Raw genomic sequence first — 12,973 nt, forward strand, 5'->3', positions numbered from 1 at the left:
AGTCCTTTCAATTCTGCCCTAGAATATAGTTTTACGAAAATTCTTCAGTTTTTTTCTTTAACAAAGAAATTTAAACAAAGTATATCTGAACAAGTATCAAAAAGTTGCATCCATAAATAAAACTCTCTCTCAGAAACAACAGAAGTGAACATTCACATTAGTTTTGCAATCGGTCTCAGCGATGGTTATTAATAGTTCTCACCCTTTTGTTACCAAAGCAAACTAAATCTTTCATTAGACTGTTTCAGTGAAAAGAAGAGGTCACAAAAAGTAGACAGCAAGATGCTCATGCAGTCTGAATGGCCCTTCAACTTCCATTCTCTGTTGTTTGTCAAGTAGAAGCAGGATATAGGACTGGTTATCAAACCCAACCATCCTTGACGGTGAGGGACCACGCGCTCTGCCAACATCACAAACTACCTCAGAGTTGGTGTATTTATTCTTCCTAATTGTAGGAGTGAATGAGTCATGGATATCACTTCAAGGCAGGAAGTAAAAAAGAACAGAAAACCACCTTCCTTCTAATTTCTAGCTTATGTTTACTCAAGACTGGTGGAAATACAACCAGTGATGGTGGAAACGGCACCAAACAAGGAATTTTACCGTCTGAATTTCCTCGTTACAGCTCATCCGCAAGAAATGATGCAACCCTTCCCCACTCCATACTTCACGGTGACCTTCAGTACTCTATTTCATTGCAAACATTTTATTTTATAGGCAGCCTGCTTATCTAGTATAAGAAATAATCTTTTGTTCGTTTGCTAAGTCACAAGGACTTCTGCTTTTGTTGAAGAGGAAAAAAAAAGATGTCAGCACTTGCCAAAACACACTGTAGTAACACAAAGCAGATGATCCTGCTGTTTGCTCCAATTTACAAGTAACTTGTTTCCAATCAGCAACTGCACACAATTCTCAAACCTGGTTACATCACCTAGTTCGATGTTAGTTCATCTAGTTCTGTCACATATGTCAATGCCAGCACTACAATGCTGACCCACTCCAGTTTGAAATGGAAGCACAACGTAAGCACCCCAAAGAAAGTTTGAGAACAGTTGTCAAACTTTGTCCATTCTGAATTTGCTGCAATATCTAACATCTGTTAAACATGGGAGAAACAGCAGTCATTTTATTATAGAAAATACATTGTTAAAAGATTTAGTTAGGAGAGATATGAAGCCTTACCTCCGGTTTACTAAGACTGGATGACACCAGAGAACCCGATCCGACATCTAGATCCCACTGTTTCCTCCCGCTATTTTCTGGATCCAGCGCAGCAATCCGTCCATCCAAAGTGCTGATAATTACTAGAGATCTGCAAGGGGAAACATTCACAGTAAGAGCTCCAGCAATATATCATTTATCAGTTAAATGTTTTCTGAAGTTGGAAACCCACTGCATTAAATACAAAGTCAAGTCAATATATGCCACAAAACAGGATTTGATCATTCCACCCTGACCAACAAGGGAGAATAGAAAAATTGAAGCCTGGGGCTGGATACCAAACAAGTTCACATGCTGCAAGACGCCTTCAGAGTTCAGTTCCAGAGCTGATTTCTTGTTCTCTCTTGCTCTCAGTGTTACCACTGCAACACTGGATGAGATCTTCCTCTTTTTAGGTATTTTAGGAACAGCACAGACCCTATTCATTCCACAGGGATCTTTAACATGCCCGTGCAAACAACCCAAACCTGAAACAATTAACCAAACAAGTACATAAAGATTAAGTCACACCTAAGTAAGTTTTCATTGCTTCTGGATGAAACACTGATATCCTTGAAGGCATTTAACGGCATCTCATAATAAAACAAGTCTTACCCAAGAAACACTCAGGACACTACAAACAACATCCAGCCACTACGGACAGCAAAGCAAGCAAATTGCCTTATGCACTTCTTTAAGGAGCCTGTGCAGGAACACGTGGCAACAGCAAGCTAGCTCTTGGTTTCTGCAGAACCCGAAGCTTATCAATTTTCTGACACAGCAATACAATCAGAACAAGCATTTCTGATCAGGCTAGAATTCAAGCATTATTTAAAAAAACCACACACTTCACACGCAATGAATGACCAGTGAAAAAACACTGACAAAGCACTTTTGAAGGGCCTTTTTTCCCTTGAAAGTTGTTTCGCTCTGACCCGAAAAAGCAGGGGACGTGCAGGCAGCTGGGGCTTGCTGCAAGCTCACCAAGTTTCAGAGGCTGTAGGAGCACAGCTCGATAGCTTTACAGACTGCTTGCACCGAGGGGGGCTGGATTTACTGACCCAGAAGGACTTTTTATAGACAGCGCTTTCAATGAGAATAAGAAGCTGTGCAAACAAGCCTGATGAGCAGATTGCAGGGGAGGAGGGGACTGTAGCGCTCACTCAGATAAGCAAAAGAATTGGGAAACAATAAGGGTCACCAAATTACTGTGCAGAACTCCAACCAGATATATTCACTTGTCCAAGGTTATCAGTGCAGTAAGCTGAAGTTTAGAGAGGAAATCATGAGGGTATCATTTTTCTTTGAAGAGGAAGAGCTAAAATCATCATCTTAAAAACACGTTCAAGGGCAGCAACTCACATCACCTACAAGGGTCGTCTAAAACATTGCGGTTTTACATGTAAAAGTAACCCATGCATTTTTTAGAGAACCCTATCCTGTACTATATGCATTATATTACTGACAGATAGAAAATTAAATGCATCTTCAACCTGTACCAACAACAGTGCTGCGGCCCTCCTTTCTGGAGGCAGCCAAGCATCACATTCCTCCAAGCTGCTTAGTTCAAGGAACTCTTCGAAGAGTGCCACTTGTGCAAACACTTGAACAGAACACGTGAGTTTTTATGAACCGAGTACACTTAATTATTCCACCCGTGCAGAAACCACGACCGGGTTAATAACCAACCCGACTGCAGCAGACTCGCTGTTCCCAAGCACTGTCAACATGGGCTCGCACACCAGCAGCCTCGGACACACGTTTAACAGGGCCTGTTTGCGTTATGCTACAACAATTTATCCAAAGCCCTCTGGCACTGCAGAAAAATATTATTCCAAGTGGATCTACCTCAGTTTTATGTTGATCCAGCTGACAACTTGGTTATAAAAAAGGTAGAAATGCAGCTAGAACGGAGGGAATCTTGGCAGCGCCGCCGTAGAGAAGACAAACCCTAACGTCATGTGGTGAAATGTTTCCTACCTACCTTCTCCCATTGGTTTCCTTCTTGTTTTATCCCTCAAGTACGGAATATTTTATGCCCTTGTGCCTTACCTTTTCATATCAGCTTTCCTCACCAGATGCAAACCGCAGCCTTCCCCGGGAGTTCTCATTACTGAAGCCCTGCCACCCAAAAGGCAGGCTTCTGAATGACCTCGAGTCACTCAAATCACGGTGCAACTGCTCCTAATTTTTAAGTTTTGCTGCTTTAGAATGGTAAAACAACCAAACGGGCCTTTGGAGGGAGCTTTTGTACCAACAGCACACACTCCCGGTAAACTGGGTGACTAGCCCCTGCTGTGTACCTGGAAAATCCCCTGGGCACTTGGGGCAGCAGCGCTGGGATGCTGGACTTCGTTTCACAACCTCTACCTACAGAGCAAACGCTTGGGTGAGACACAGGGCCAGGACCAAGCCAGCCAGACCCTCCGGGCTAAATCTTGCAACCGGCTACCTTTAGTCCTGCGTCTAGGTGCAAGGAAAATGTGTTTCTGCTTTTTTTTTTTAAAATGAGTAACTCATTTTAAACAAAATAGTCATGTTTCTGGTCCAATCTTGGTCTTGCTCTTCAACAATATTCCTGCCTGTCACAAAAAAATGTGAGACTCCTTGTTCTTGTAAGAAAATCCTTGGTTACTTACTCTGTTTCTTTGTAAATTAAAACCTAAATAGGTTCTCCCCATCTCTGACCAACTTCAGCAGCTTAAAATCCTGTCACTTGAACACTAATTGGTTTAATTTCTGTAATTTCTCTACCTGTGCCCTACTCAGACTGATGCTTGCGTTGTATTTTCTCACTAGCACGTCTGCTAAATTTCTCCCCTCTCTCTGTGCAATTCCATTGCTTGTTGCTTTGAGCACCGACAATAGGAAGCGATGACAGGAAAAAAAGGTTTTCCCATCTTTTGGACATTCTGATCAATCACTAGATTAATGGATTCTGATAAACCCAATTTAGATGGCTTCAAGAAGCTACTGCAGTTGAAAAAGGGGGAAAGCCGCTTGCTTTTTGTCACCCCATTGTGCTATCTTAGGGTAACCGTAACTTGTAACACCAAATTCTTACACACGCCAGCAGCATATGGCTGTGTGAAAAGTTATTCGGGAATAAAGACCCATCCTTTAGGAACTGTTACTGGTTCCAGACATCAGGACTGTAACTGCAATTACAGACATCAAAATCAAATAGCGATATTCTTGATGCATCTTCGGGACACAATCATCGAACTGCAAGGAAAGGAATTTCCTCATCAGCCAAAATGGTTAAGCCTGATAAACTTTATTATTTGCTGCAAAACCATACCTTATCACCGGCGGTATCAGCACCACCTCCTGCCTGAGGCAGCACTCACAGACTACAAGAAGCCTAACGCAGCAACGTAGGAGTTTCCTGAGACTTCCACCAAGGCAGACCTCAATTTTGCATACCGCCCCACACAAGACACCAACTGCCCGACCTGAGGTCAAAGGTAAAAAGGCCAAAACCCACAACCAGGTTGTTAAGGAAGCGAGGGAGACAAACAGCAATAAGGTTGCAAGTACAGCAAGGTATTTGGAGAAAATAAACCACGAACCACTAGTGAGTGAATCACGTCCCATACTGCTAGGTAAGGGGATAAAAAACACGCCAGCATTACAATAGTCTCCACAAGCCTGGATGAGGCGGAAAAAAATGCAACGAAATCACTCCTAACTCCAAACCAGGCAATGAGCCGAACTTCAGGATGCGTGGAGCAGGCACCTGGTAAGCAAACGCCAGTAAATACACACACATCTTCACCTTGTCTCCAGCTGGTGCTCCAGAACACGTGAGGAACCTGTAATGGGGGGGCTGAAAATCCCTTCTGGGCTCTTACAGGTGGCCCCAGCAGCAGGATTAAAGCAAGGGAGCAGCACAGCACAGCGCATACAGAGAGCTGTAATCACAGCTGCCGACAGACTGTGCTAATGCTATACAGCCACGTTTTATTTGTGCTTTGTCAATATGAAAAAGCATCTGGGTGTACTTTTTCTTCCCCCACACGGCATCTATAAATAACCTCCACGGTTGAATGAAAGTCTGTTTTCTTACCATTTCCTAGCCTCTGTCACTCACAACACGAGGTTGTTATGGAAGCACATTTATAAAGTTCCCTCCCAGAACTCAAAGAACCTGCTACAAACTTCTACCTCCACTTACAAAAGGCCAGCCCCGGGACTTCAAATCACTGAGTACAACCCATCACAAATACACCAGGTTTGGAGAACAGGTGCCCTGAACACAGCCCTGTTCTGCTTCACAGAAGCTCAGCACTCTTATTTACCTACGGACAGAGGAAAAGGGCCACACTAACACGGGAAGATGGAAACAGGACAGGAGGAACTCTTAACTGGCTTGTCCACCCGTCTCATTGTACAGAAGATTTGCATCTATTCAAATGAGTTCTTTTGGTTAGAAAGAGAAAGCAGAACTCATCATCGTTTAGGTACAATATGTACCACAGTTCTTGCTTCAGTTAGGAACAAACAACCCTAATATTGGCCTCAAAGTACACTTGGGGTATTACAAATACAGCCACTTGTCAAATCTGAACTATAAACAGCTATGCCAACTTCACACCCTGAACGTTTGTAAGGGATAAGCACGGTAACTCGCTAAGCACCACGTTTATTTTATTCTAGGGAAGAGAAATTCCTCAAAATGATGATCACATTTATTTGCCTACAGCAAAAACAGGTGGTGTTATTTTTTTTCCAGATTGCACTGAACCCATTATACTACGTGGATATTCTGCAGATGCAGAACAGTTGGCTGGGGTGGGTAAAGACCTCACAAATACTGATGGAAAGAAAATCCAGGCAGGCATGCAGGTAAATACTATGGAGCTGGTGATATTCTATTTTCATCTGATGACAGCAAGTCTACCCCAAAGCAGCGATCAATGGGAGAACAGCTACATTTAATTGCAGGCTTAAGTTATTTGACTGAACATCTTAAGTGTCCTCATTTGATTCTAGTCATAAAACAGAAAAGTTCAGGCTTCAGTTATTTGACTGAACACTTTTAGCGTCCTTATTTAACCGTAATTATAGGGCAGAAATTTAATTTTTTTACGGATTTTCTGAGGCTAAATAAGTTTAAAAATCAAAAACGGCACAGAACGGGCAGGGTTGAAAGGAACCTGTGGAGATGACCCAGTCCAACCCCCCCCCCCCCAGCTGGGCGGGACCACCTAGGGCACGTCACGCAGGATGACACCCAGGTGGGCTTGAATAACTGAAGAGAAGGAGCCAACACAACCTCTTTGGGCAGCCTTTCCAGCGCCCCGTCACCTCACCGGACAAAAATTTCCCCTCACGTTCACCCAGAGCCCCTGGTGCTGCACTCTGTGCCCGCTGCCTCTCGTCCTGTCACCGCAGAGCCCCCCCCCGCCCCCTTGACACCCCCTCAGCCCCCCTTTCCCCCCCCTCACCGCCCACCTGCCGCCGCTCCGGGCTTCTCCGCCGCTCCCCTCGGCCTCCTGCTCATCGTCCTCCACCGTCACCTCCCCGCCGGCCGCCGGCAGAGCGGCTCCGGCCGCCCCCAGCGACAGGAGGAGCAGGAGGAGCAGCGTGAGGGCGGCCAGGGCGCTGCGGGCCCGCGGGCCCCGCATGGAGGGGCCGCGCCTCGCCCAGCCGCACGCAGCCCCCCCCCACCCCGGCCCGTCCCGCTCCCCGCCGCCGCCGCCGCCGCCGCGAAATGGGCGCCCGCCGCTGGCCCGCCCGCCCCGCCACGTCCCGAGGCCCCGCCCCGCCAGGGAAGGAGGGTGGTGATTGGGCGGGAGGAGCGTCGCTCAGCGCGCCTCTCGGTTGTTATTGGTGGAGAGGGTGGAGGGGGAGGGAGGGAGGGGGGTGTTTGTCAACACGGCCGCAGGGCCAATCGGTGGCGCGGCGCGCTGGCCAATCAGGAGAGCATGATTCACCGAGCCGCTCGCTGATTGGCGAAGCCGCGTCGCCACGTGTGTTGCTGAGTGGAGGAGCCGGGCCGCGCGGCCCCGCCCCTTCCCGGCCGGGCCGGTGACGTGGCTGTTGCTGCCGTGGGCCGGCAGGGCGGGGCCAGCGGCGCGTACCAAGCGGCGAGCGGGACGGGGGGGAGCGGGACGGGGAGAGGCTGAGAGGGGGCTCCCCCCGGGCGGAGCGGAATGGGCGCGTCCGGCGGGAGGGCGGGGCTGGGCCCGGGGCGGGGGGGGCGAGGGGGCACTGAGGGTGTCTGGGGGGGGTGAGGGGAGGTGGGGGGGGGTTTGGGGGCATCTGGGGAGAATTGGGGGGTCTGGGGAGCACTGGGGGGGTCTGGGGGGGTTCTCAGGGGGTCTAGGGGGGGTCTGAGGGGTCTAGGGGGTGCTGGGGGGGGTCTGGGGGGTATTGGAGGAGTACTGGGGGTACTGAGGGGGAGCTGAGGGGGCCTGGTGGCCTTGGGGGGGTACTGAGGGGGGTCTGGGGGGATAATGAGGGGTACTGAGGGGGTCTGGGGGGGTACTGAGGGGGTCCGGGGGTATTGGAGGAGTACTGGGGGTGTTGAGGGTGTCTGGGGTGTACTGGGTGGTACTGGGGGGGTCTGGGGGGTACTGAGAGGGTCTAGGGGATATTAAAGGTGTACTGAGGGGGTCTAGGAGGGTACTGGGGGGGTCTGGGGGGTACTGAAGGGGCCTGGGACACCCCTGCTGTGGGGAGAGACTGGGAGAGCTGGGGCTGCTCTGCCTGGGGAAGGGGAGGCCCAGGGGGTCCCGTCCACGTCCATAAGCACCCGAGGGAAGGCTGCCAAGAGCACGGGGCCAGGCCAGGAGGCACCGGGCACAGCCTGGATGTGGCAGACCTTTATCATCTTTGTAATAAACGAAGTTAGATACAAACCTCTTTGTTTCTCACTGTAAGGGCGTCTCGCCCAGCCCTTAAGAGGCACTTTGTCACCCCTTGCCTTTTCCATTTTTTCAAAGCGCAGCGTTTCAGAGCAGGGTGCCACGTTTCATCCGTATCCAGGGATAGCAAAGGCTCTAGCATGGCCCTAGGTGTGCTTCCCCTTTGTGAAGAGGAAAAGGCTGAATGTAGGCCGTTTGTGATCGTACAGCCGTGAGCTTTTCTTCCCGTAAGCCTGCGGTCCCAGCCAGCCACCGCCGCCACAGCACGGTCCCCGTGGCTCTGTACAGGTGTGTACCTGAGATGCACGGCTTTGTGTTTGGCTGCCTTACCACAAAGTCACTTTATCTGGACCCAGCCTACCACATCGTGAAAGCGGCTCTCATCGTCCTGGTTGTACCGCCGGCCAATGTGGATGTCAACCGCAAATTGTATTAGGAGTGATTTTAAATTTACTTCCAAGTGACTAATGGAAATATTGACTATGTACGTGTGTAGGACTGATCTGGGAGGGACCCCATCAGAAGTAGCCTTAACTCATTGTTTTATAACCGATTCTAAAAAAAAAAAAAAATCCATGTGCCCAGTGTTTGATATATGCTTAATTGATGTTGTATTGCACTGTTTTTTTCACTAACACATGGTGCAGTTCCAAGTAAAAATTATTTGAAAAGTTTATTACACCTCCCAGAAGAAATATTTTTTTTTTCTTTTTGTCGTCTTGAAGCATGAAATGAGATTTCTATTAGGCCTCTGGCTGCTATTACTACTTCCTTAATAACTGAGTCGCATACCAGTTTTTTTTGGTACTTAGCCAGGAAGTGTTTTTGCATCTACATTTACCACATACTGTACAGCTGCCCTTTCTGAAGACACATACCATTCTGGCACTTTTTTAGCTTTCTAGAATTTCCCCTGGTACATCTAGGTTTACTGAAGAGGAACATAACAGGCAAGGGATCTCCACAGCCAGCTGGTTTAGAGCTCCTCGGCCACAGTTACCACCAGAAGAGCTTTGTTGGTTACTAATGGACTGAAATTTATCACATCACTCTTAAGTAATTCACCCGCGGATCTTCCTGGTTCTTGACAAGCATAGATCATAAATGTTCAATGAACACTTCTGCATCGTTATTGACATTTTAATCATGTCCATCTACTAATGGGCCTGTACCATTACTAGAGTTTTTGGGGATTTTTGCTGTGCACAACCCTGCCAGCTATGGATTTCCTTTGATGTGCTTCACTTCCAATAACTACTCTGCTTCTCATAACTTCTCATTTATACCAACACTTTTTTTTCCCCTGTTTTCCCCATTTGGGCTATTTATTTCTTCATTTTTCATCACTCTCTCTCTGGTCTGCTAGTAAGACAGGAACGGCCAAAGTATTTTCTTTCTGATTTTGGAATCATTGCTCCTTGACCGTCATTCTTTTGACTCAGTGAACTCTTTCTGAAGAGCTTATAATTGTCATTTGTAAACTCCTACCTAATTTTTTCTTCCTGCGTGCACTCTGATGAGCTGAAAAAATAGCTCTATTAAAGCACCAGATGTATGCAAAGTCAGGTCACGAACGTTCCTTTCCAGACAACCGCTGACTTGGAATCCAGAGAATTTTTTTTTTTTTCTGGCATCATTCATTACACTCTAGTCCAAAAGAGTTTACCTTGTGCCGCGTGCCAAGCAGCTCGTGTTAGAATATTGTCATTTTTAGTAACTCAAATGACACTTTATTATTACATCCATATGGTCTTTTGCTAATATTTTCTTTATTTAGATAACTCTTCTTTCTTGAGTGTCTACCCCTTCATATGTTTATAAAGAGTAATCAAATTCCTTCTGTTTCGCTAGGCAAACCAAGCCAAAGGCTTTTATTCTTCCCTTACACTTTTGGCTCTCTGTTCCCCCGTTCATCTCACCAGCCCTCCCCTGCACCTGTTCCCATTTAAATTAACATTTCTTGCATAGCAGTGCTTTCAACAGTCACGTTGAAGGGTAACTCTAATGTATTTGAATTTAAAACTCCATTGTATTTATAGATTGTCCCCCAAATCTTAGCATTGTGTTACGCTTTTTGCAGGAAACTCTATTTTCCCACCAGTTATTCTAGCGGCTTAGAAACAAATACTCAATAACCACAGACACCAGCACATTTCAGGGGATCTGAATGCTGCCTTCACAACAAGGCTTGCACTTCTACCTTTGCGCTGATTCACTGATTACACTCGAGGCAAAACAGTAACAGCCTTGTGCAAGTGTCCCTATCACACCCACGAGCATTAACTCATTTTCTCATGTTACTTTCCACCCCTGTCCCACCCAGATCAGAAGCCTGCCACTTGCTGCTTTTTGTTTTAAGGGGTCCAACAGTTTTCAGGTGAGTCTATGTTTTTCTTCTAGACACCTTACCACTGCAGCATAAGGAATAGTGATCGTAACCCGTTCTCACTTTTCTGTTTTGGAAATTTATTTCTCTATTACATTGGCAACGCTATTCAGAAATCCTTAAGCCAAACATTGCAATACGACAGTATAATTTTCTCTCTGTATTAAATTCTTGTGCCAACAAAACCAAACTTCCTGCTTTTTGCAAAGCATGACTCACATGCTCCATTCTGTTTTGACTGAGTGACATAAGAGATCTATTTCAATCATATGACAATAACTTAAGATCCAACCAGACATTTATCGGGAAATCAAAGCCTGTACTTGCAGGACGGATGGATGTTAACAGGAACGGTGCTTTACATAACTCCACCTAAGAACTCGCCTGCTTTCCTTGAATAACTTGCTCGCAGAGCAGCCAGGCACAGCAGTGAAAGCCCAGCGTGCCACCTTGTGGCTGCCCTGTACCAAGGGCCATTAGTAGTCCCCTGAAAAATGATTTATTTATAGCCTACTTTTTTCCTCCTGGAAAAGTCAGGCTCTCAAAATACTGCATATATTGGAATTAGTATACCAGCACCCTTGCTGATATCTTTTCATAAGCAGCATAAAGTCAAGCACCAGATCAAACCAGAGACGGGAAGCGAAGGAGGTATTATCCAGGAGAAATGCCACCGAACTGGAGTTTGCAGGATAAAAAATTAGGTAGCAAGAACGTAATTGCTGGGATGTGACTGGAAGAACCGGCTTGGAGAGCCACTGCCAAACAGCAAAAGAGTTTGCCTGGAAAGATGAGTGCTTTAAAATGCTTCCATTTGCTGTCTCCTGTGTGTCGGTGAAGTTTTACCTTCGTAGGTTTTATCTTTTTGGCTGTTTCACACCACTTAGGAAATGAATGAGACAGACAGTTGGATAAACACGTCTGACACCCTGGGACTGCCGTGCCTTCGCTAGGATTTCATTCAGGTTAGCACACACTTCTGCGATAGGTTTAAGCTGGGCGGTCTTACAGCCTTCCCACTGCCAACTGGTTGCTCTTGCTGCCTTCCTCATACAGGCACAAATTCAGGAAAACTGACTCTGATTTTGCCAGTTGTTTTGCCGGCAAAATCTGTAAAAATCTGAAAAGCTGAAAAATCAGCTCCTCGCCCACGTATGGAAGTAGCAGGAAAAGTTGGCAAATGGATGGTTCCCCACCGTAGGGAGGGAAAGCTCCTTTTTGGGGACAGTGCTTAGACCAGAGCAGCTTAAATAAACTAGCTATACAATTCCCTTTCAGGGAGGTGTTACAGGCTAAGTTTGTCTGAGCCGGTTCAACCTCATACACCTGGCAGGAAGTTGCTCTTTTCAACTGTGTGGCAATCGGTTCAGCACAGGGGCTGAGCAATGGCAGAGCCAGCGCGATCTGTGTACCCGGGACCAGAATGGATGGTGGGTGACGAGAGTAAGGAGCACCATCTTCCCTTTTGTCAACAGCAAGCTGTTCTCTCTGCTACCCTGTGATTTCCTAACGTGTAATTTCAGCCTCAGACGAAAAATCAGCACCCAGAATCACGCAGCCGCCCTCCCCAGCCCGACGGTCCACGCTTCCCTGCTCATCAGTGTGGCATTTTGCTAGGGTTAACATCTTGCAGTTGCCACCCTGTTCGACAAGGAAAACATCTATTCAAAGCAGGTTCAAACGCCTCCCTCTGTACTGAAGCAGAGAGGATGAGTGTTGGCTCCCAGAGCGGCTTTGACAAGGGGCAAACACAGGCTTGTACAGAATGACTTTGAGCCATTTGCAAACAGAGCTGGCTGTCACTGAAACTTAGGGAAAACGCATTTCTAAAAGGTCCAGTGCCCTCTTTTTGTGCACAGGCAAGTCTCGGCGCACCAGAAATTGAATATTCTGGGAAAGATCTTCCTGCGTTCACTGGAACTGTACCTCACCGGCTGATTCAGAGAAAACGCTAACGGAAAGCAGCATTATCTGTAAGTGGAAATGTTTGCATTCCTCCAGGCACGTGCACTGCGGGATGCGCTTCAAGCCAAAGCCACCGGCAGTTGCTTTGAGGCTACAAACATGTTTATCACCTCGGCTTGAACTTCAGCACCAACGCTCCTCACTCAGGCGGGATTCGAGAGACTCCCGCATGTAAAGGTGGGTTTGCTGAATCTGTGTAAAAAAAACCAAAAAAACACAGGACTGGTTTTTATTTCAAGCAGAAGTCAAACGTTTAGGATGCCGAACGGAGTGGCACCCAAGCCCAGTCAGCTTCTCCTTCAAAATTAATGCATTGTGGCACTTAGGAGGGATTTCTTTCTGAAATCTAGATTCCACTAACCGTGCGTTTTTGGACTTTAAACGTGTATCTCATGGAAAAATCATTGCCAGCAAACAAAACTCCAGGCTCCTCTGTATAGCAGTCACATGCTCTTAATAGCAAGTCACCTGCTCTGTACAGAAAGGTAAGGCCTCAGCTCACTCCGATAAGCCTGGGTGATGATAATAGAGCCATTGTTCAAATAACGCC

At 46.9% G+C, this 12,973-nt stretch overlaps 1 protein-coding gene across 1 annotated transcript in view; it reads right to left on the minus strand.

Moving 5' to 3' along the window:
• The window catches only part of EIF2AK3 (eukaryotic translation initiation factor 2 alpha kinase 3), a 42,581-nt gene extending 35,680 nt beyond the window's left edge, over positions 1–6,901 (minus strand). The window contains exons 1-2 of the mRNA XM_083834769.1: positions 6,658–6,901; positions 1,183–1,312 (exon numbers count right to left, since the gene is read on the minus strand). Of these exons, the coding sequence (XP_083690895.1) occupies positions 1,183–1,312; positions 6,658–6,830 (303 nt within the window). The 5' untranslated portion in view covers positions 6,831–6,901. The remainder of the gene's footprint in view (positions 1–1,182; positions 1,313–6,657) is intronic.
• Positions 6,902–12,973: the final 6,072 nt, after the last annotated feature.

This window comes from Anser anser (assembly GCF_964211835.1).
Source record: "Anser anser genome assembly, chromosome: 4".
Classification (NCBI taxonomy): domain Eukaryota; kingdom Metazoa; phylum Chordata; class Aves; order Anseriformes; family Anatidae; genus Anser; species Anser anser.